This window comes from Thalassophryne amazonica, chromosome 2 (assembly GCF_902500255.1).
Source record: "Thalassophryne amazonica chromosome 2, fThaAma1.1, whole genome shotgun sequence".
Taxonomy (NCBI): domain Eukaryota; kingdom Metazoa; phylum Chordata; class Actinopteri; order Batrachoidiformes; family Batrachoididae; genus Thalassophryne; species Thalassophryne amazonica.
In genome coordinates, this window is record NC_047104.1 from 113,516,070 (window position 1) to 113,541,943 (window position 25,874).

Here is a 25,874-nt window from a genome sequence, read left to right on the forward strand (position 1 = left end):
ATTTCATCAATTTCATCCTATCCAGATTTATACATGGCTGACAGTGAAAAACAACACTGATACTATATCATTCTGACTATCAGGAAGGTAATCAGGAGGATAAGTTTCAGTGATGTGGTCTTACCCTGGACTAATTTTAAGCCATTTGATTAAATGCCTGTTCCCATCTTGAACACATATCTACTTGTGGATGCACAAAGGTTGGCTATAGAAGCAAGATCCTCCACCCTGAAGTGACTGACCCCTTTTTATATCAATTCTCTCAGTTCACATCTATAATTTCTTCCAGGTCATGATATCTTACTACCCCACCCCACCTCATCCAATCATAGACAGTTGGTCTATAATATTTCAAGTTGTTAATCACGTCTATGTATTTATATAATATATTTGGAAGGGGGGATAAGGTACTTCAGAATAGGAATTATTACTATTGTAGATAGCTATAGATGAATACAAAAAGAATACCAACATCATTCACTGTCAATCAAACTGTGCTTCTTCTGGGACCATAAGACATCCATGAGAAATAGAGTTTAATGGTTGCTGTAGCCTGATTGGGCCTTATCAAGGTTTGGGTAAGCTTTAATCAGTGCTGCCCTGTAGGAATGTTGCCTTTCAGAGGTGAGGGGAAAGATATACTGTTACACCGGACCGGACCCAGATAAGTGGTAGAAAATGAATGAATGAAAAATGTGTTTAATATTTAATGTTCAAAATCTCTGACGCCCCACAATTCTAAGAGTGTTTTCACATAAATTCTCCTGCTATAAACATTTATGCCTGATGCAGCTTGTTTGATACATACGTAACAGAAGTAGGCCAATTTCTTTAATTTTACCTGAGATTACGAGTCTCTCCCCTGACTCAATAGTCCCAGGATTGTCAATGTATTCCAAAATCACTACCATATCAAACCATATCAAAATCACTTTGATATGCATCATATAGAAACAGCAGCTTAACTGAGGTGACTAAAAACTATTAAAATACACTTTATAATGCAGAAATGAATCATACTCAGTGTGTTCACCATGTGCCATTTTTGCAAAGTTCTGAGGTTACACAGTTTATTTTATTCATAAAAGATTTTAATGAGACTGAAGTTTTTTTCCTCCCTGCTTTTGCGTTTCTGAGCATTTTGCTTTTTTCCATTCTTCATGCCTCATGGTTTGAGGGGGTGGGGTTAAAAAAAAGCAAAACTATATAGTATGTGATTATTTAGATTCATTAACTGTAAAACTTGGAATTAATGAGAGTGGGTTTTTTAATCAACTGACAGCTAAATATATATATATATATATATATATATATATATATATATATATATATATATATATATATAAATGTGGCATTCAACAACACTGTTGTTGCAGCAAAAAGGGAGAAGCCAAAGGGACTTTTATGTCAGACAGTGCTGTTGCTAAAATCGTACCAAATATTTTGCCACATCCTTGAACATTCCCTGAACTTGTCATTTTTAATTGCTGACATGAAAATGACATCTTGGAGGATATGAGGATGTACGAAAAACTGTGCTCCAAGGGAGTTAGCCAGTCTGACATGGAGTCCTGGGCTGAGATGGTGCTATGGTAGAGTGTAAAATGGGGACCAGGTGTGCAGGAAAAAAGGTCACAAGTGTGAGAGGAAAGGAAGGCAGCCAAGGAGAGGGTTAAGTGCAAGTCAGCCCTCAGCTATCCATACGAACTGGGTACAGCAGGAGAGTGGCATGTGGATTTTCTTTATGTGTGTGTGTGTGTGTGTGTGTGTGCAGGGGGCAGGAGCGAACCGTCCACAGGAGCCTGCATAATGTGTCTACCTATGAATCCACTGCCCAGGGTGTGTGTGTGTGTGTGTGTGTGTGTGTGTGTGTGTGTGTGTGTGTGAGAGAGAGACAGACTCTCGGGGGGGAAACACAGGTGAACAAGGCCTATGGAGTTGTCCATGTGTGAGTGTGGACTTGGGGAAGGTGTGTGGGATGCTGATTGCACAGACTCTCATTATGTGGCCAGAGGCAGTAAAAGAGTGTGACAGCACCGTGCTGTGCTCTGGATTTCTGTCCTTCCAGACTTGCAAAGCCAATTAAACACATGCTTCCCTGCTCGACCACTGCCTCACCCTACACCATCTCTCTCCTTGCTTCTTATACCCATCTGTACCTTCACTTCCAGCTCTTTGTCCACCACATATCCTGCACCTGAACTCATGCCAATTCGCCAGTAAATTGGCATGAGTTCAGATTGGCAATTAATAGCTTTCATTGCTCTTTAATCTTTTGCTTATACGAGGTCTGTGACAACAGGAACGGACCTTTTTATTTTTTTCAAAAACTATATGGATTTGATTCATATGTTTTTACGTCAGCCAAGCTTGAACTTTTGTGCGCATGCGTGAGTTTTTCCACACCTGTCGGTTGCGTCATTCGCCTGTGGGCAGGCTTTAAGTGAGCACTGCTCCACACCTCTCGTCATCGTTTCATTGCGAGGAAATGGTGGAATGATTTGGGCTTTTTTTCCATCAGAATTTTTTCAGAAACTGTTAGAGACAGGCAGCTGGAAACCATTTGAAAAATTTATCTGGCTTTCGGTGAAAATTTTACGGGCTTCACAGAGAATAAGGAGTGTTACTACAGCTTTAAGGACGGCCCACAATGGCGCTCGGCGTGCTGTGCTCTGAGCCGCCATCGAGAGGCAGAAACCACCACATCATTTCTAAACGGATGGCTGTGTCGAGCTGGGACCGTCGTGTGCAATTTCTCTGGTTATCACAAGAGCTGGACATCAGCCATTTTCCGGCAGATTTCACTTTTAACAAGAGATTTTGTCATGGAAAGCCGCGCGGAGGCTTCGCGCGTCATGACCGATTCGCTGATGGAGCGAGACAAAGGAACACCTCTGTTTCGGAGTGCCAGGTGACAAGTTGGGACATGCCTATCTCGGCTTTCAGTGCTTACCAGTCGAGTGAGTATAAGAGAAATTGTGGAGAGCTGGGCAAAAAAAATAAAAAAGGTACGATACTTTTCTCACAGACCTCGTATTTTGGATAGACTGCTTCATTTAGACTGAGAGGGTTTGAGAGGGAAATTTGAAATTTCCAATCACAGTTCATCTGAAGTCTGGGAGAAGTCTTTTTTTGTTTGGAGTGGTCAAGATCAAATTAGATCAGGTTTAGGAGCATGTGGTCATGCCATCCATCACTGCAACCACTGCACCATGGAATGACCCTAAGTCCGAAATGGCAACCACCCAGGCAGACAAATAATCCATCCCCCTCTCTTGAAAGGAACCATCTATGGGGAGGTGGTGGCATAACAGCTTGCACGTTGGACTGGAATGCCAGCGACTCGGGTTCGCTTCCCAATTGCAACCACGCTCCCGAATGGCACTCTTAACATCAGTGCTGGGGGAGAGGAGTGACATGTGCCGTGGGCCCTTCTAGAAATAAGTCGTTGTCGTAGGCTTTCATTGGTTACCCACGTTAAATAAGAAACTCTTCTTCTTCTTATGTGCCACAGCTAGGGAAAACCTGGCATAGCATATGTTTTTTGTTTGTTTTTTTTTTGTCCATGAAGGAACTGGAAAACAGGATTTTCATGGAGGGTTTGGACTTTATTTGTTTACATTGTCATTCTAGAGGATACAAAATGCATTTGTGGCCATGAAGGACATAAGAAAGGAAGTTAAGTCTCAGAACCAATGAGCTGGAAGTACGTAACCATCTGTGTTTTTCAGTGATGCAAAGTATTTATGCAAACCTGAAACTTTCCTCAAAAGTCTAACGAGTTTTATTGATGAACTCCAGCTGGAGTAAATACAGATGGCAAAGAATCATGATTCCAAAAAAAAAGAGCGACACTCATCTTCCTGCTCCTTCACTCAATTAAAAAATTAAAAAAATTAAATAAGCTGCAGAACAGACTTTCAGCTTTAAAAATAAGTAATTTGTTCTTCTTCTTGGTGGTGGGAGAAGCAGCGGCAGGCTGAGAAATGCACCCAGAGCAGACACATACTTACAGACTTCTTTAAGAATATCTCCACCCTGCATTTATTTATTCCACATCAAAGAATAAAAGCATTTACACACGTTTTCCAAAACAAGGGTGTCTTATGTGGATAACAGTTATCCACTGTAATGATGAATCCACCTGAAAAGATGCAATAGACCAGATTAAAATACCTCACATTTACTCAGTGTGCGGCTTTGTGCAGTTCTCACCTCTACTGCCACATTGATTATCTCCTTACACCCATTATGTGTATGCTGCACATCTTCTCAGTTGCTTTGTGGGAGCATTACAGAAAGTGAAGAAAAAGGACTATTAACTGTTTAAAAAATAACTATCTGCATTTTTCTTTACAAACTTAAACACTTACTGTAAAAACTGAAAAATGCTTGAAGATTCAGCTTTCCTGTAAATCACTGAACTAATATTTAGATGTATAACCACTGTTTCTGAAAACTGCCCCAGATTTGTGTTGTATGGAATCGACCAACTTCTGGCACTTGTGAACAGGTATCCTAACCCAGGACAATTGGACTACATTCCACAATTCCTCTGCATTTCTTGTTTTTGCCTTGGAAACAGCATTTCTGATGTCACCCTACAAATTTTCTATTGGATTAAGGTTGGATTAATGACTGGGCTGGCCACACAATAACATTAATCTTGTTGGTCTAGAACCAAGATGCTGCTCACTTGCTGGTGTGTTTGGGGTCCTTGTTGTGTTGAAACATCCATTTCAAGGCATTTCCTCTTCAGCAAAAGGCAACATGACCTCTTCAAGCATTCTGATGTATTCAAACTGATCCATGATCCCCGGTATGCGATATATAGGCCTCACACCATAGTATGAGAAACATGCCCAAATCACGATGTTCGCACCACCATGGTTCAATGTTTTCACAGTGTACTGTGGCTTGAATTCAGTTTTTGGGGGTCGTCTGACAAACTGTCTACGGCCACTAGACCCAAAATGGACTATCTTGCTTTCATCAGTCCACAAAATGTTGTGCCATTTCTCTTTTGGCAAATTCTAACCTCTCAGCACATGTTTTTTCAACAAAGGGACTTTGCGGGGGCTTCTTGCCCAAAGCTTGGCTTCACATAGACACTGCTAATTGTTACAGTACTCACAAGTAACTTCTTTGACCTACCTTCTTTGATCACCCTGGATTTGATCATTGGCTGAGTCTTTGTCATTCCTCATTCCATTTGAATGGTGGTTTCCTGTTTTCTTCCACATCCTTCTGGTTTTGGCTGCCATTTAAAAGCATTTGAGAATTTCTGCCTGGCAGCCTATCCTTTTCTGAACTTCTTTATAACTTTCAACTTTTTAATTAAAGTACACTGTTCTGAACAATGTCTGGAATGATCCATTTCACTCAGATTTTCAGAGAGAAATACACTACAACCAGCATGTACAACATTTGTTGCCTTCATCCTTACATACAAGGTCTGTTAGAAAAGTATCCAACCTTTTTATTTTTTGCAAAAACCTGATAGATTTGAATCACGTGTGCTTGCATGAGCCAACCGTGAACCTTCGTGCGCATGCGTGAATTTTGTCACGCCTGTTGATTATGTAATTTGCTGGTAAGCAGCCTTTGTGTGAGGATGGGTGGAGTCTCTCATCGGATTTTCTTTGCAAGGAAATGGCGGAATGAATGGAGCAGCGCGACTGCATCAAATTTTGCCAGAAACTGGGCGACAGCCAGGTGGAAACCATTCGGATTATTCAGACGGTTTTCGGTGACGATCCTATGGGCATCACACAAATTAGGGAGCGGTACAACTGGTTTAAAGATGGCCGCACAACGGTGGAGAGCGAGCTGCGCTCCGGTCGGCCATCAACATGCTGAAACGACCAGATTATTTCCAAAGTGAACGCTGTGGTGATGTGGGACTGTCGTGTAACTATCCGAGAAATTGTGGAAGAGGTGGACATCAGCACTCTTTCGGCACATTCCACTGAGACAGAAGATTTGGCCATGAAAAGAGTTGCCGGGAAATTCATGCCGATGGCTTCAGCACGAAGATGATGGCGGAGCAAAAGCGCCTTCGTGTTGAAGTCTCACAGGACATGTTGTGACATGCTCACCTCTTCCACCATTCGGAAGATTCAGACAGCTTTCGGTGGCTTTTCAGTCGTGTGACTATCCGAGAAATTGTGGAAGAGCTGGGCATGTCACAACATATCCTGTGAGGCTTCAACACGAAGGCGCTTTTGCTCCGCCATCAGCTTCGTGCCAAAGCCATCGGCATGAATTTCGCTGCAACTCTTTTCATGGCCAAATCTTCTGTCACAGTGGAATGTGTCGAAAAAGTGCTGATGTCCACCTCTTCCGCAATTCCACAGGGTTCACTTTGGAAATGATCTGGTCATTTCAGCATGTTGATGGCCGACCGGAGCGCGGCTCGCTCTCCACCGTTGTGCGGACGTCTTTAAACCGGTTGTACCACTCCTTAATCTGTGTGATGCCAATAGGATCATCACCGAAAGCCGCCTGAATAATCTGAATGGTTTCCACCTGGCTGTCGCCCAGTTTCTGGCAAAATTTGATGCAGTCGCGCTGCTCCAGTTGTTCCGCCATTTCCTTGCAAGGAAAATCCGACGAGAGACTCCACCCATCCTCACACAAAGACTACTTACCAGCAAATGACACAATCGACGGGTGTGAAAAAATTCACGCATGCGCACGAAGGTTCAAGGTTGGCTCATGCAAGCACACGTGATTCAAATCCATCAGGTTTTTGCAAAAAATTAAAAGGTCGGATACTTCTTCTTCTTTTTCTAACAGACCTCGTATGGGCCACCTGTAACGGTGCAATAAGGGTCACAGAAAGAAAAATGCAGACAAATATTTTTTTGAACAGCCTAATATTTCATTTTTATTCACCATCTGTAAAGTAACATATTTGATTATTTTTTCTTCATGATTTGATGTGGAACAGAATGTGCAGTGTTCCCAGTGTAATTGTGTGTATGGAAATAAAAGCCGTTTTAAGGATTTTGACCCAGCACGGTGGTTTAATTGTTAGCACTGTTGCTTCACAGCAGGAAGATAGTGGATGGACAAGGCCTTAGTTTGTAACTTTAGATAAGATATAAAACTGATGTTACAGGAAATACTTTCCTTTGATATTTCAAAAAAGTAAAATTGTAGAACTAAGGAAGGGGAGAGCCCCCCCGTAGACCACTCCCCATCCCTCAGACCTGACCTCTGCAGCCATCATGTTGTAATTTCTAGTGAGAGGCTTGTTTTATGTGTATTTTATATGCATAACTGAGATGATGGTCATGTATTTGTTTTATTTTTTACTATGTGCATAAATTGCAGTGCATTAAATTGAAAACTAGAGCAGGGAACGTTGTTGAGTCAGATTATGTAAACTGGGATCATGGTGGGATTTGTTGTTCATTTACTAGCCTCAGTTGTAAGTTGCTCTTGTGACATCATCTGCAACAAAATGTCAGTGGGTAGGAAATCAACTGCAAAGTGTCTGGGTGGAACTGTCTCCAAGTACAACACTTTCAGCTTTTTCATCATTCTTTTGCTACTGGCTCTTATTTCCTGTCTTTTAAAAGAACATTCAAAACTTGAATTGCTTCTGCCCTCTCTCCTACAGATGCTCCCCCACATGTCTGTCTGGTGGCTCTGCAGCAAAAACAGGGATCCTTTGGGGAGGACAGAGAGAAGGGGGCTATAAGGAGAGAGCCTCTGATGACAGCTCCCCTCGGTGCTACGAATGGGGGGGGGGGAGAGAGAGTTAGAGAAGAGAGAGAGACTCCAGAAGACCCAGAGCAGTCACAACCACTTAAAGAGGAAAAATGCCCTGCAGCATTGAAAACACACATTGTCCATTTATCACTCCCTCGTACTCTCCTAACATGTGCTCTTTCTCTGTCCCCCGCGTGCGTGCGTGCGCGCACACACACACAACTTTGAGATTGTGTGGTTTCCTATTTGAAATCCTATTTGTAATAGTTCCAAATTAAGATCAAGATTAAAATCTTTTAATAATGTCTCTTTTTCCTCATGTGACCATTACTGAAAGTACAACACATGTAGTGTAGTTAAGTAGTGGAGAGACTCTCTGTGTGGAATAAAGAAAGGAAGACAGAGAGACGGAGAGGAATGTTTGGTACCTGTTTTGAACCACCCGTCGGCAGTGAAAGCCTCTCTTGTTTCCTGAGGTTTGTTCCAATATTCCTTACAGACAGAGGGACCTTGAACCAGCAGCTCTCCCTCCTTCCCCTCTAGTCCTGGATGCACCTTCAGAATAGTCACAAAGAAATGAAGTGTTTAAATAAATTTGACAGCAGCTAAATGCCCATCCAAATGACTACCAGGTGATGTTTCAGTCAACACACGGTAAACGCACTGCTAGCTCTTCAGAGATGCAGAGTGCCCAATAATAGATAGAAATAAAATGGGAAATAAATGGGAAAAATTTGAGAAGAATTAAAAAAAAATAATAAAAATTGAGATTTACAGTAGGGTTCATGTCCAAAATCAGCCACATAACTTCTGACATATCTATATATTAATAGCCAAGTGGCCTGTGTGTGTGTGTGTGTGTACGAGATCTGTTAGAAAAGTAACGGACCTTATTATTTTTTTTCAAAAACCATATGCATTTGCATCACGTGTGATTACATCAGACATGCTTGAACCCTCGTGGGCATGCGAGAGTTTTTTCACACCTGTCGGTTACGTCATTCGCCTGTGGGCAGTCTTTGAGTGAGGAGTGGCCCACCCTCTCGTCGTTTTTTTCATTGTTTAGGAATGGCTCAGAGACTGCTGCTTTGTTTGATCAAAATTTTTTCAAAAACTGTAAGGCACAACTGAGTGGACACCATTCAATAAATTCAGCTGGTTTTCGGTGAAAATGAGTGATGGTCTGTTAGTGTCGCTTTAAGGACGGCCCACGGCGCCTGATGGCGATCTGCGCTCCGAGGCGGCGTCGTCTCGCTGTTTCAAGTTGAAAACTTCCACATTTCAGGCTCTGTTCACCCAGGTCGTCGTCGTTCTTTCATTACAAAATCTCCTTTAACAGTGGAATGTCCACATAAACTCCTCATGCCGACTTCTTCTGAAACTTCTCTGTTCTCTGACGACGTCCTGGGTGAACAGAGCCTTAAATTAGGATGTTTTCAGCTCGAAACAGCCAGACGGACGCCACCTCCGACCGCGCCGCGCCGATCCGTTTTGTGAGCTGTCCTTAAAGCGAAAGAAACTCCACAATCTCTCATCAGCCGTTAAACTTTTCACCGAAAACCAGCTGAATTTCTTGAATAGTGTCCACTCAGATATCCCTCACAGGTCCTGAAAAAAGTTTGATAAAGCAACGCGCGCCGTCTCCAGCAGCGTCTCAGACAAAGGATTTCAGCCGAGAGGGCTGGACTAGTGCTCGCTCAAAGACTGCCCACAGGCGAATGACGTTACTGACGCGTGAAATGAGCACGAGGGTTCAAGCATGTCTGGTGTAATCGCACGTGATTCAAATCCATATAGTTTTTTTTATTTTTTATAAAACTGCCGGTTAGTTTTCTAATAGACCTCGTATATGTGTGCATAGCTTCGATCGCGGAGAAACTGGGGAGAGCTGACATTTTCCGTTTGGTATGCTTATGAATTTTGGGTCAAGGATGAATGCCACGAAAACGGAAAGTTGATAGAACTAATATTTTTGGAAAAACTCAGGAAATTAGCTAACAACAGTGAAGAATGGAAGCTGATAATTAAATAGCAGGGGGCGGTAAATCATTCATATATTAAAAGTAAATAATATTATTGGGATGAGACCCCGGGGAAGACCCAGGACTAGGTGGAGAGATTATATCTCCACACTGGCTTGGGAACACCTCAGGATCCCACAGGCGGGGGTGGTGAATGTGGCCTAGGAAAGGGAAGTCTGGGGTCCCCTGCTGGAGCTGTTGCCCCCATGACCCGATCCCGGACAAGCAGCTGAAGATGAGTGAGTGAGTGAGTGAGAATATTATTGTAAATACATTAAAAATACATGGATGACAAGAAAGTGAAAACACTTATTTCCACTGTGGTAAATTTAAAAATCAAATGACAAAATAGAAGTAATAATAAAATAAAAACAACACTGATAATAATAACAACAATACTGATAATAATAACAATAATAGTGATAATAATAATAATAGTATGTACATGATAACAAGAACCTAAACAATTTATAAATACATTAAGACATTAAACATTAAAAATTATGTAATTAACAGGAAATAAAAGGGTTGAGTTTTTCCTCTAAAAACTGTTGAGGTCAAAGGTTCTAAAAACATTCTGGACTCACACTCCATTCCAACTCATGACTGAAACTTTGCATAATTTATTACCGTCCTTGAAAAACATCAGCTACCTATTTTATAAACACTACCCAATCTCGAGCACGCGGATCCCCGAGGGCAACGCGTTAGTTTCTTTTAAATTAGTAGCCGTCATTCTGTGACTTCCAATTAATCTGTAATAAATTTGTTTAACTTATTCTGAAATTTTACAACCACAACAGCTTTATGGTGTTATGGTTTTGTCCCTCACTAGGGAAACAAAATTTAGCATAATATTTCAGATTTGAGAGCACGCAAGAGTTAGTCACCACAGAGAAACAGGGAACTTCTGAAATGAAATACAGGTGTTTTTAATAAGCAGGATGAGCATTTGTTGTTTTCAGGGGCGTAGCACCAAATTCTGGGCCCTAGGTACTTGCCATATTGAAGACTCTCTTATGTTCTTTTTTATTAACGCAAACACCAAATTTCTAATGCGTAATCAAACCAGGTCAAAATCATGTATACCTTAGATCACACCTGGGAGTCAGAACCCTTTTTAAAGTTGGGGGGGGGGGGGGGGGGGCAATACTGAGTTGGGAGGTCTGGGGGACCAAACTGCACCATTTTTTCTAGAAAATGGTGCAGTTTGGTGCATTCCCATCTCTTAAAATGCACAGGAATGCAAGGAATGTAAGGAAAATGGTGCAATTTGTTCCGCCAGACCCCCCAACTCAATATAGCGAGCTTTCAAGCTCACCTCTCTTTTCAAAGAATTTGGTTAGCAGCTGCTTTCCCTCATTTAGTTTTCTTTCCCTGTCCTTTTTTCTCTTCTTTTTTGAAATCCGGACTTTGATTTTTTTTTAGGAAAGGCATATTTTATTTCAGCCTAAACACTAGGGCTGCAACTAATGATTATTTTAACTAATCAGTTCATCGGTCGATTATTTTTTCAATTAAACGTTTTTTTTTTTTTTTTTTTTTTTTTTTTACTTACATGTGAGTTTTGCCATTATTTCTTGAAGTGAGTTATTATTAAAAGGCCTTTATCACGCAACATCAACGTTTGAGCTTGTAACAAAGTTATGATGTTATATTCTCATCAAAAACATACCTGGAGTAATGTTTTGTTTTATTTTGCACATATATATCACCGACACACCACAAAGAGATTTCTATCAGGTTTCACATGATTATGAGCATTTTTAGATGCCTACAGCAACTATCTCAACCACTGACAACATATTACAGCAAGAATCCACAAAAGTATTTTAAAGGCCTGACGAAAGTGTAATATGTGATCTTTAAAAACATATTTTCATGAAAAAAGATACAAATGTGCAGTTTACTGCATTTTATTTTTTTCTTGTGTAAAAACAAACCTTAGATGTGGTTTGACCAAAACAAATTGTCATTAAACTTAAATAAAACAGGGATGAAGTGGAGGATTAAGAGTCACTAGGTGTTCACAGGAAAGAGTTATTTCTACATTTATTTATGTTCATTGTTAGTTGGTTTAATCTTTTCTGTTTTGTTTTATCAGATTCTTTTTGTCCGTTTCTCTAAAAGTGTATTGTGGCATTATTAGTTACTATTACTATTGTTGTTGTTGCTCTTATTATTATTATTGATATATAAATAAAAATAAATTAATAAAATATTACAATTTGTAATACATTTGACTCTTTTACGACAACAAACGCTGAGCCATGAATTATTATACAGAAAACAAATGTGCTGACAGCTGCAACAGCTTAATGCTAACTTTAACATTGAAAACGCCATAGACATGCTAATGCGTTAGCATCGGTCCCGTTTTTAAGTTATAAAATACATCTGTCAACTGTTTCAGAGGACCATAACAGGTCAGATTAACATAAAAAGGTAAATATTACTCACAGACATATGCTCTTTGGAGTTTTATTGGGGAAAAATTAAGATTAAGCGAAATAAAACACTGAATCAACAAAGCACCAGATCAAAGCACTGCTTCAATCTGCGAATCACTGCTTCGATTGGTTCAAGGTTGAAAGCAAAGTCGCGCTGCAGAAACGGTTGATTTATATGAAAGAAATGAAACATTTGCAGTAAAACAAAGTTATTTAACAACTAACTGATGACTAAATTAGTTGACAACTATTTTAATAATCGATTAGTTGTTTCAGCACTACTAAACACCTCCTCTTTCTGTGAGATCCCGTTCGGGATGTGTGTGCGTGTGTGTCAGCGTGCTGCCTGTGCACCTGGACTAAACCATTGTACAACTGTGCAGGGGTGGGAAGGGCCCTCAGAGATCTTTCAATATTATTGTTCGAGCAGAACTATGTTTTGCAACATTTATATATTCATTCTAATTATATTCTTTTACAACATGAATTGTATGGACATTAATAACATGCAACACAAAAATGTATTTAATGCCAGGTTTTTGTGGGCCCCCCCCATGCTCTGGGACATAGTACCCTTTACCCCCCCCCAGTCCGACACCCCTGGTTGTTTTGCCAGCCTCTTCCATGTGCACACAATCTCTTTCAATTTGCAACTATAGTGCTTTAGGAAATGGAAGTAATTTCATGAGGTGACACTGAAAAGAAAAGAAATCTGTGCCTGACAATGGTTGTGTGCACTTGCTTGACAAACTTAGCTAATGAGGTAACGGACGAGTACTGTTTCAGAGAGGAGTCAGCTAAAAATAGCATCTACAGATGCATCTCAAAAACTACAATATCATGAAAAAGATCAATATCTTTTGCCAGGTATTTCTGAAAGAGAAAATTTTAAATGTACTACACAAATTACAAATGTTTTACCGTATGCATTTTTTAAAAAAATTTAATTGATAATTATGGCCTACAGCTCAAAAAAAAAATATCTGCATCAATTCAGACTGTGCTGCATGTGTGTTTAGACCACATCCACCATTAAAAAAAACTGATATTTAATGTGAAGATAAAATATTTCATGGATGGGATGTTTGCCGAATATAGACAACACCTACAATGCTTTTTAATCTGTACAGAGTGATCATTTATAACCCCCTGCAATCTGGACAAAAATTAAACAAACTTAAAATTAACAAACTGCTGAAGGCAGCCTGGCGAGACACATCACGTGATTACTACAAAACAAACAAAAAACAAAAAAACACTGGATGCCTTTCCAGATGCAACTCCACACTACGAGGTCTGTGATAAAGGTAACGGACCTTATTATTTTTTTGCAAAAACCATATGGATTTGAATCACGTGTGATTACATCAGACATGCTTGAACCCTCGTGGGCATGCGAGAGTTTTTTCACGCCTGTCGGTTACGTCATTCGCCTGTGGGCAGTCTTTGAGTGAGGAGTGGCCCACCCTCTCGTCGATTTTTTCATTGTTTAGGAATGGCTCAGAGACTTTTTTCAAAAACTGTAAGGCACAACTGAGTGGACACCATTCGATAAATTCAGCTGGTTTTCGGTAAAAATTTTAATGGCTGATGAGAGATTTTGGTCTGGTAGTGTCGCTTTAAGGACGGCCCACGCTGCCTGATGGCGATCTGCGCTTCGAGGCGGCAGCGTCTCGCCGTTTTAAGTTGAAAACTTCCACATTTCAGGCTCTGTTGACCCAGGAAGTTGTCAGAGAACAGAGAACTTTCAGAAGAAGTCAGCATGAGGAGTTTATTCGGACATTTCATTGTTAACGGACATTTTGTAATGAAAGAACATGCGGGCAGAGTCGCATGTCGGGACGGACCGGACCGCGGGGGGTCGCGACAGGAAAAACACCTCCATTGGAAACCTTAATGGGCAAGTTGGAACATGCCCAAGTTGTTAAACAATTTCTCAGTTACTCACTTGTTGAAAGCCATCAAAAGCCGCCTGAATTGTACAAATGGTTTTCAACACGGAGGTGTTGTTCCTGTCGCGGCGCACACAGATTCGCCGAGTCGTCACGGAAACGACTCGGCGAATTTGCGCGCACGTCTTTCATTACAAAATGTCCTTAAACAGTGGAATGTCCGCATAAAGTCCTCATGCCGGCCTGTTCTGAATCTTCTCTGTTCTCTCACGACGTCCTGGGTGAATTAAGCCTTAAATTAGAATGTTTTCAGGTCGAAACAGGCCGACGACCGCGCCTGGAAGCGCTGCGCGACGTCCTGCTTCGTGGGAAGTCCTTACAGCGACAGAAACACCCCATAATCTCTCATCAGCCGTTAAACTTTTCACCGAAAACCAGCTTAATTTCTCGAATAGTGTCCACTCGGATATTCCTCACAGGTCCAGAAAAAATGTTGATAAAGCAACACGCGCCGTCCGCAGCGGCTATTCAGACAAAGAGATTCCGATGGGCGGGGTGGAGCACTCCTCACTCAAGGCCTGCCCACAGGCGAATGACGTCACTGACGCGTGAAAAAACTCACGCATGCGCACGAGGGTTCAAGCTTGTCTGACGTAAAAACATATGAATCAAATCCATTTATTTTTTTGAAAAAAATAAAAAGGACTGCTTTTTTCATCACAGACCTTGTACATGGAGAACTCTGGCAGGGGTGTGCATGAAAAAAGTTCTGTTTGAAATTTTTTTCAAGTTTATTAAAAATAAAAAACTAAGCAATCACATGTACATAAGTATTCACAACCTTTGTTCAGTACTTTGTTGAGACACCTTTGGCAGCAATTACAGTATCAAGTCTTCTTGAAGCTGTAAGAACTTGTTTTACTACCCCAAGCTTCCTTAGTGGGTAAAAAATTACCCATGTGCATTTACAATAGATAGAATCTCATGGGAACCTGTAATTTCTCAGTTTAACGGTGAGAAGGAAGGACACACACACACACACACACACACACATACACACACACACACACACTTCAATCAAAGACATAACAGTTTTGAACAAATGACTTAATTTTCATATACCTTTGTAATTACCTTTGTCTCCCTGTGGTTGCCCTCTGCAATCACAGTGCTGGCAGCATTATTCATGACAATACGGACTTTAACACCAGGAAGTGGCAACCCCACAGCACCTGCCAATACATATGCACAAGCAGAAGTACAGTCCAGGCCAGTATTATTGGCACTCATGATTTTTAAAGACAGATTAAGACAAGCAGCTCATGGGCATCATCCCCCCTCCCCCAAACAAAAACATGTTTATTTAGGGTCTGCTCCTCCTTTTGTTTTGATGACAAACTGACTTTGGAGGCTTACGTTGATGCCCTCTGTTCCAAGGCCCATCAGCACATGCACTTATATTGGAAACTGCGGAATTTTAATGTTGAGAAGACTTTTATGAGAATGTTTTATTCATGTTTTATTGAGTCTATTTTAACATTTTCTTTTATATGTTGGTTTGGTGCTCTTTCTATGAAGAATAAAAAGCACCTGCAAAGCATTGTGCACACCTGTGGCAAAATTGCAGGATGCACGTTTAATGACCTACACGATGTGTACAGGACACATCTTTTGAAAAGGGCGAGACAGATCTTCTCAGACCCCAGCCATCCTCTACGGGCTGAGTTCACACTGCTGCCATCCGGCCGCAGGTTCACTGTCCCCAAGTGTAGAACCAACAGATTTAAAAAATTCTTTTATTCCGGTTGCAGTTGGTGTTTTAAACCAGTCTTTGTAACTGTAACTGTTGTTCATCTTTTTAATTGTTTATTTTTTGTGTTATTGTTTTACTGGATGTGTGAATTGGTGTGTATTTTTGCTGCTGCTGCAAACCAAATTGCCCCCTTGGGGATAATAAAGACACCTTGAACCTTCTTTGCCCTTGACCAAGGCAGCGTCTGCATCTGGAGTTGATCCCCAGGCGCTGGACTGTGGCTGCCCACTGCTCCTAGTGGTTAGATTGTGTCCAACTGTAATTAGGATGGGTTAAATGCAGAGGACAAGTTTCGTTGTATGTATATATGTGCAATGACAAAGTTTCTATTGGGGGAGGTGATGGTCTAGTGGTTAAGGTGTTGGGCTTGAGTCCAGACGTTCATGGGTTCAAATCCCCACCTGACTGGAAAATCACTAAGAGCCCTTGGGCAAGGCCTTTAATCCCCTATTGCTCTCGGTGTGTAGTGAGCGCCTTGTATGGCAGCACCCTGACATCAGGGTGAATGTGAGGCATAATTGTAAAGCGCTTTGAGCGTCTGATTCAGATGGAAAAGCGCTATATAAATGCAGTCCATTCTATTCTAAATCCCCCCCTCCCAAAAAAAAAAGTATCTTAAAAGGGGAATTACTGAAAGTATGGAACAATCGAGAACATACCCTTAGACCTCAGAGGGTTAATGATTGATGTAAATTAAGTCCAGAATATATTCAGTGACTTGGAAATGCTCATGCATCCATCCCCCGACTTCCCTGAAGAAAACTGGCCATAAAAGCAATATGTTTACCAAATTTGGTGGAATCGGAGTGAAAAATGAAATTTTTACCTTTGACCCCAGTGATCTTGACCTGTGCTAAAACAAACCCTTTAAGGCCAATTCAGGGGTGACCTGCATCCATATACAGATTTTTATAGAAACTGGACAAAGGACCTTTGAGGAGTAGAACAGATACAACCCCAATTCCAATGAAGTTGGGACGTTGTGTAAAATGTAAATAAAAACAGAATACAATGATTTGCAAATCCTCTTCAACCTATATTCAACTGAATACACCACAAAGACAAGACAGTTAATGTTCAAACTGATAAACTTTATTGTTTTTGTGCAAATATTTGCTGATTTTGAAATGGATGCCTGCAACACATTTCAAAAAAGCTGGGACAGTTCCAACAAAAGACTGGGAAACTTGATGAATGCTCAAAGAACACCTGTTTGGAACATTCTACAGGTGAACAGGTTAATTGGAAACAGGCGAGTGTCATGATTGGGTATAAAAGGAGCATCCCCAAAAGGTTCAACTGTTCACAAGCAAAGATGGGGCAAGGATGACCACTTTGTGAACAACTGTGTGAAAAAATACTCCAACAGTTTAAGAACAATGTTTCTCAATGTTCAATTGTAAGGAATTTAGGGATTCCATCATCTACAGTCCATAATATAATCAGAAGAGTCAGAGAATCTGGAGAACATTCTACATGCAAGCGGCAAGGCCGAAAACAAACACTGAATGCCCGTGACCGTCGATTCCTCAGGCAGCACTGCATTAAAAACCGACACTGTGTAAAGCATTTTACCGTGTGGGCTCAGGAACACTTCAGAAAACCATTGTCAGTTAACACAGTTCATCGCTACATCTACAAGTGCAAGTTAAAACTCTACCATGCAAAGAGAAAGCCATACATCAACAACATCCAGAAACGCCAGCGCCTTCTCTGGGCCTGAGCTCATTTGAAATGGTCAGACGCAAAGTGGAAAAGTGCGCTGTGGTCTGATGAGTCCACATTTCAAATTGTTTTTGGAAATCATGGATGTCGTGTCCTCCGGGTAAAAAAGGGGGAAAAAAATCATAGCAAATCAAAGCAAAGTTCAAAAGCCAGCATCTGTGATGGTATGGGGGTGTGTTAGTGCCCATGGCATGGGCAACTTACACATCTGTGATGGCACCATCAATGCTGAACGGTACATCCAGGTTTTGGAGCAACACATGCTGCTATCCAAGCAACGTCTTTTTCAAGGACATTCATGCTTATTTCAGCAAGACAATGCCAAGCCACATTCTGCACGTGTTACAACAGTGTGGCTTCGCAGTAAGAGTGCGGGTACTAGACTGGCTTGCCTACAGTCCAGATCTATTGTCCATTGAAAATGTGTGGCGCATTATGAAGCACAAAATACGAGAGACCCCGGACTGTTGAACAACTGAAGTCGTACATCAAGCAAGAATGAGAAAGAATTCCACCAACAAAGCTTCAACAATTAGTGTCCTCAGTTCCCAAACGTTTATTGAGTGTTGTGAGAAGGAAAGGTGATGTACTGTAACAGTGGTAAACATACCACTGTCCCAGCTTTTTTGAAACGTGTTGCAGGCATCCATTTCAAAATGAGCAAAAATTTGCACAAAAACAATAGTTTGAACATTGTCTGGGGTCCGAGGGCATTTTTTGGACAGTTCACTTGTCTGGCATAAATGTTTTTTATTGCTGTTAACAGCTCTCCCTGCATCACACAATCAAGTTTTATGTCTTTTTTTTCAGGACAACCTGTGCTTTCAGAATATATATGCTTTTGTTGTGTTTTATAAGTGTAATAAATGTTTACAATTGGAAACAGGCGAGTGTCATGATTGGATAAGAAAGAAAAAAGTAAAGCAAAAAATAATTTTCCACACACATTTATTCAAAACGCACAGTAAACTATAATAAACAACTGTTCTGACACTTTATAAAGGTAATTTAAGGTCTTGTGTGAAAGACTGTACAACAAAAAGGTTCAAAACAAACACAAATACACATTTTGAACAATATATACAAAATGGTCTATGCGTTTTGTTGTCCATTGATATAGTAAACAGTGTTTTGCGCCGAGAAAGCAACAGAGTTTTCCAGTATCATTCGCATGCAAACTAGTGGAGCAATCCTGATAGTTACACACTCTTTGTCTGAGCACCTGAGATTGTCATCAGTGGCTCTCCATCTGCTTTCACTGATCGCTGTGCATAATGGTACAGGGCGCACTGGATGTACTCATTGGAACACCCAGGGGGCTATTCAAACGGGCCAACTAGTAGCATATTACTCCTGAGAACAATCTTTGGCTTTTCACGTGAGGTAAATCTGCCCTACGATTGGATTTTGGAAAACCATGTGACAGTGAACCAATTTCAATTGGACACTCGCATTGCGCACGTCATCACACAGCTTCTATGAGGAGTACAAAGATGGCCGATGACTGACTCGAAAGTCCATGGAGTTAACTTTTCAGCAAAAAAAAAAGAAGTAAGTTTCTATCTCATATCATTAAAAAGTTATTTATAATTTAGTAAAGCTTGGTCTTAGCCGTCGTATATGATGGCGTCGGCCCCAGAGGGTTAAATATCTTGTCTTTGTGTTGTATTCAACTGAATATAGGTTGAAGAGGATTTGCAAATCATTGCATTCTGTTTTTATTTACATTTTATACAATGTCACAACTTCATTGGAATTGGGGTTGTATATCTTACAGTCTGATCTTATTGCTGCTTTTGACACAGTAGATCCCAATAGCTTATTGAACAGACTGGAAAACTATTTTTGTATTTTTGATTCAGTACTCCTGTGGCTGAGGTCTTATTTGTCAGGCCGGTCTTATTCTGTCTGTTTTAAAAATATGTTTTCTGAATCCTCTATTGTTAGGCATGAAGTTCCACAGGCATGATTCCTTGGCCCACTGTTGTTTTCTCTGTGTGTGGCACCTTTGTGTAGGCTAATGGTAAATGGACTGCATTTATATAGTGCTTTCCATCTGCATCAGACGCTCAAAGGCCTTTACAATTATGCCTCACATTCACCCATTCACACAGACACACTCGCACACCGATGTCAGGGTGCTACCATTCAAGGCGCTCACTACACACCAGGAGCAACTTGGGGATTAAGGACCTTGCCCAAGGGCCCGTAATGATTTTGCAGTCAGGCTGGAGTCTGAACCGAGGATCCTATGGTCTCAAGTCCAACAATTAACGAATAGACCATCACCTCGCTAATAGTACACCAGTGGTGGCTTCTTTACACTGGCTACGTGTCCAAATAAGTTCAGATTTTAAGGTTCTGTGGTTATCCTTTAAGATCCTGAATGGCTGCACCAGCTCTTATCTAGCTGAGCTGGTGCAGCCATATGCACCGGCACGTATACTGTGATCTCGGCATATATCAGTTGAAATCAGAAGTTATTGACAACAGAATTTTATATTGTATATGCAATAAAGATTGACAAAACGCAGCAAGTGGTCATACTTGTGAAGAGCTGAACCAATAACCACAAATTCTATTTAGAAAATTGGAAATAAAGTAAAATAAAATGAAAACCATTGCATTCCACATTTACCATTGTTGCTGGTATGAGCAAGTGTGATCTCCTGAGTTAAGTGAGTAGTGCATAAGGGGACTGTGTGTACCTGTGTGAAGGCTATTATTGCATTTCATAGAATGCTCTTCTTCCAATAAAGGGTTGGACAGGTCCAAGTTAAAGACTGATTCTTCGGGTACATATTGACATATGTAACTCCAGTCCTTACAGGCAAAGTCTGTCACTTCGTTAATTAGGTGGCTGGTGAAGTTTTGTAGACAGCAAGGCTTTAGTTTTATTGATAACTGGCCTTCATGACTTGCTGATGCTGGATGGCCTTCACCTTACTGGGACTGGTGCCACCATCTTGTCTGCAAACACAGATAGAGCTCTATAGGGAGGGTAACATTAGGATTTTACAGCAGGCCATGGAGCAGGTGATTAGAGACCCTGCAAGGCTTATGACAAATCTGTGTGTGGAATCCACTATCTTAGTGGGGAAATTAGTGCAGAAAATCCACTGTGGTGATAGTGGCTTTTCAGGGAGGGAAATTTATCAAGTTGAGACTGTGGCCTGGTTCTGTAGATGTGTCCTTAAAAATCATAGAGGGATATGTTTTGCAAACTTAATACCCATTTCTACAGTGGATGATGCTGAAATTGGGGATGGCCCAGTGATGTAATTATGGCTCATCACTTAGATATGATTGGGTTATGTGAAACCTGGCTTAAACCTACAGTTGTCCTTCCCTTAAATGAGGCCTGCCCACTGGCATACACATTTAGTCACATCCCTCGTGATGTGAAGCAAGGCGAGGGTGTTGCTCTTATTTATAAATCTAGGTTTACCTTATTAGCTGTTGGGGGTCACAAATATAATTCATTTCAGCATCTGATTCTCCACTCTGCCCACAATGCTACGTATTGCCAAGGTCAGAAGACTAAAAATCAGCCATATTATTTTGTAACTGTATATAGGCCCCCTGACCCATACTCTGAATTCTTAGATTAATTTGCTGCATTCATCTCTAACATGTCAACTACTGTAGATAACATTCCGATTGGTGACGTCAACATTCATATAAATAAGTCTCTGATCCCCTCTGCAAATAATTTATGGAAATTGTGGATGCATTAGGATTCCAGCAATGCATTCAAGACGTGACGCACATTAGTGAAAATACCCAGGATTTGGTTCTTGCACGTGGTATTGCTGTCACGAATATTGACATCATGCCACTTGCATCGGTGGTCTCTGATCACTAACTTGTTAGGTTTACAGTTTCGCTGCCATGTTTACTGGAACAACAGCCTTATTTATCACTGCAGCGATGCATTAACTCCTCAACTATGACTGAACTCGAAGCTAGACTGCCTGGTATCTTAGCTTCACGATTGGAAAATCAGTAGACAGTCTTATGGATAGTTTAAACTCAGCGCTCAAAACTACACTTGACAAGATTGCGCCACCTTTATTAAAACCACACCCTCCCAAATCATAGTCACCTTGGTTCAATGACTCCTTGCGTGACCTCAAGCAAAAGGCTAGAGGTTTAGAACGGAAATGGAGTAGTTCAAAATTAGAGGTATTCCACCTTGGGTGGCACGATGCTATTTTAGACTACAACTCCTGGCAAAAATTATGGAATCACCGGCCTCGGAGGATGTTCATTCAGTTGTTTAATTTTGTAGAAAAAAAGCAGATCACAGACATGACACAAAAATAAAGTCATTTCAAATGGCAACTTTCTGGCTTTAAGAAACACTATAAGAAATCAGGAAAAAAAATTGTGATGGTTACTTTTTTAGAGCAAGCAGAGGGAAAAAAAAATATGGAATCAGTCAATTCTGAGGAAAAAATTATGGAATCATGAAAAACAAAAGAACGCTCCAACACATCACTAGTATTTTGTTGCACCACCTCTGGCTTTTATAACAGCTTGCAGTCTCTGAGGCATGGACTTAATGAGTGACAAACAGTACTCTCCATCAATCTGGCTCCAACTTTCTCTGATTGCTGTTGCCAGATCAACTTTGCAGGTTGGAGCCTTGTCATGGACCATTTTCTTCAACTTCCACCAAAGATTTTCAATTGGATTAAGATCCGGACTATTTGCAGGCCACGACATTGACCCTATCTGTCTTTTTGCAAGGAATGTTTTCACAGTTTTTGCTCTATGGCAAGATGCATTATAGTCTTGAAAAATGATTTCATCATCCCCAAACATCCTTTCAATTGATGGGATAAGAAAAGTGTCCAAAATATCAACGTAAACTTGTGTATTTATTGATGATGTAATGACAGCCATCTCCCCAGTGTCTTTACTTGACATGCAGCCCCATATCATCAATGACTGTGGAAATTTACATGTTCTCTTCAGGCAGTCATCTTTATAAATCTCACTGGAACGGCACCAAACAAAAGTTCCAGCATCATCACCTTGCCCAATACAGATTCGAGATTCATCACTGAATATGACTTTCATCCAGTCATCCACAGTCCACGACTGCTTTTCCTTAGCCCATTGTAACCTTGTTTTTTTCTGTTTAGGTGTTAATGATGGCTTTCGTTTAGCTTTTCTGTATGTATGTTGTGGGCTGGGTGTTTGGCTGGCTTGGTTTTTGTTTTCTGTTTCTCCCACCAGGTGGTATGCATTCAGGACTGAGTGGCTGAGCATTAGGACCTCACCCTGAACACCTGAGGCTTGTTTTCACATGCAGGTCATGAGGGCTCACAGCTGTGGTGTATTCTGTCTTGATCAGAGATTGCTGCATTTAAACCTTGAATGCACAGTGTGTGATGGCCAGAGACTCGACCTTGTGAGCAGACATATGAGATCGACGTCAGGAGAACAATCTCACCATCACGGACGCAGAGACCGCTCCAGGTTTGACGCCACAGTCTGTGAAGGAGGATTGGGTGAGGTCTCACGCTCTTCAGCACACTTCCTGAGGTAATTTGGTTTTGGTGACTTTTATGAAGTAATGACAGTGGATTTGGTGTCCCTCACACCTTGTGTTAGTGAGCTGTCACGTTATGCTAACTGTCTAATCAGCTTCTGCTGCAGTGGAGATTTGAACTGAGTTGTTCCGTGCCTGCAGGGTGAGAAGCTGATATATATATTTACGCCAGGAAGTGTTTGCTGATTGCGTGTACCTTTGAGTTGTGTCTCTCTGTGTGGAGTTGGACTCACCTCATGTTTTCTTTCTTCACAGACTTGGTTTGTCGCGGCCACCTGGGGGGTGTCGGCGGGGTCCCTGGGTCCGAACTGCTGTGGCTCCGGACCGTTTGCGCTGTTGAGAGCGCGCCGTGTTTCCACCTCACCAGACCGCGGACTTTTTAGTTGTTTAGCACTTCACCCACTGTTATGTTTATTAAATTCTGTTACCTTTTGAACCGTGCTCTGCTTATTTTATGCTGGGTCCTTTCAAACGCTGGGTCGGTGCTCCGACCGCGTCTGAAACATAATGTAAATCCCATTTCATTTAGGCGGTTTCTTACAGTTCGGTCACAGACGTTGACTCCAGTTTCCTCCCATTCGTTCCTCATTTGTTTTGTTGTGCATTTTCGATTTTTGAGACATATTGCTTTAGGTTTTCTGTCTTGACGCTTTGATGTCTTCCTTGGTCTACCAGTATGTTTGCCTTTAACAACCTTCCCATGTTGTTTGTATTTGGTCCAGAGTTTAGACACAGCTGACTGTGAACAACCAACATCTTCTGCAACATTGCGTGATGATTTACCCTCTTTTAAGTGTTTGATAATCCTCTCCTTTGTTTCAACTGACATCTCTCGTGTTGGAGCCATGATTCATGTCAGTCCACTTGGTGCAACAGCTCTCCAAGGTGTGATCACTCCTTTTCAGATGCAGACTAACGAGCAGATCTGATTTGATGCAGGTGTTAGTTTTGGGGATGAAAATTTACAGGGTGATTCCATAATTTATTCCTCAGAATTGAGTGAGTCCATATTTTTTTCCCTCTGCTTAGTCTAAAAAAGTAACCGTTATTGACTGCCACAATTATTTTTCCTGATTTCTTATAGTGTTTCTTAAAGCCAAAAAGTTGCCATTTGAAATGACTTTAGTTTTGTGTCATATCTGTGATCTGCTTTTTTTCTACAAAATTAAACAACTGAATGAACATCCTCCAAGGCCGGTGATTCCATAATTATTGCCAGGGGTTGTATAAGCATGCACTACTGGCTACAAAGTGGGCCTATTACTCTGATCAACAAAAACAAGCATAACTCAAAGTTTTTGTCTAACACAGTGGCAATGTTTATTCATGGACAGAATTTCTTGGATTACTTGGACACCACTATGGTTCTGGCGCTGTTAGATCTCAGTGCTGTGTTTGATACTGTGGATCATCATATTTTACTTGATAGACTGGAGAATCATTTTGGGATTACTGGGAGTGCCCTTGCGTGGTTGATGTCATACCTGTCCAGTCGTTCTCACTGCGTTTTGTAAAATAACACTACCTCTAACCTTAGTGACATGAAATTTGGGATTCCACAGGGATCCGTCTTAAGCTCCCTGCATTTCTCCCTTTATATAGCACCCCTTGGGCATATACTATGGCATTCTGGGATTGCCTTTCACTGCTATGCTGATGACCCACATGCTTTTCAGCGAATATGAGCTCTTGCCATCAGGGAAACGCATCGGGCTGTCAGATATAGTAATAGTTTTAAAAATTATTTTATTCCTTTGTCTATTACTATTTTGAATAAATCTGGATAGTACCTACAGACGCATTACTGGATGTTGTGGGGTCTCACCAAAGACTATGTAATTTTAAGTGACTGTTTCCTGTGTTCCTGTAATTGTATATTATGCTGTTGTTGTATGATTGTATGTGTTTTTACTATTCTAACCACAGTATTGCAAGCCCAAGACAAATTTTCCTTGGGACAATAAAGTTAACCTTGACCTTGGTACTCAATTGTACATGCTGATAACTGCTGGTAATCTCATCCACATAAAATCCTTAGAAGATTGCTTTGCATCAGTGAGAAAATGTCTAATAACCTCCTACTTTTAAACTCTGATAAGACTGAAATGATGGTTCTTGGTACAGTGAGACATCAGCATCAATTTGACCAGCTAACGCTTAGCCTAGGCTCCTGTGTCATACATCATACTGACAAAGTGAGGAACCTTGGGGTAATTTTTGATCCTACGTTGTCCTTTGACCTCCACTTTAGACATATTATGAGGACTGCTTTCTTCCATCTGCGAAATATAGTGAAGGTTCGTCCCATCTTGTCTATGGCTAATGCTGACGCCCCTGATTCATGCTTTGTCTCTTCTAGACTGGACTATTGCAATGTCCTATTTTCTGGTTTACCGCAGTACAGCATTAGGGGTCTCCAATTGGTTCAAAATGCTGCTGCCAGACTTTTGACACAAAGCGGAAAGTTTGACAACATTATACCCATTTTGGCATCTCTTCACTGTCTTTCGGTCCCTGTGAGATCAGATTTTAAGGTTTTGCTACTAGCCTATAAAACTGTTCACGGACTGGTACCTCCCTACCTAGCTGACCTAATTAAACACTACATACCGGCCCGGGATCTGCGTTCGCAGGGCACAGGAGTACTTTGTGTACCTAGGGTGAATAAAAAGTCTGCGGGTCACAGAGCTTTCT

The 25,874-nt window shown here is 41.1% G+C and overlaps 1 protein-coding gene across 1 annotated transcript in view; it reads right to left on the reverse strand.

The window, feature by feature from the left end:
- Nucleotides 1-25,874, reverse strand: part of acsf3 (acyl-CoA synthetase family member 3) — a 114,608-nt gene that overhangs the window by 41,115 nt on the left and 47,619 nt on the right. Inside the window, exons 5-6 of the mRNA XM_034163388.1 lie at nucleotides 15,217-15,314; nucleotides 8,148-8,274 (exon numbers count right to left, since the gene is read on the reverse strand). Of these exons, the coding sequence (XP_034019279.1) occupies nucleotides 8,148-8,274; nucleotides 15,217-15,314 (225 nt within the window). The remainder of the gene's footprint in view (nucleotides 1-8,147; nucleotides 8,275-15,216; nucleotides 15,315-25,874) is intronic.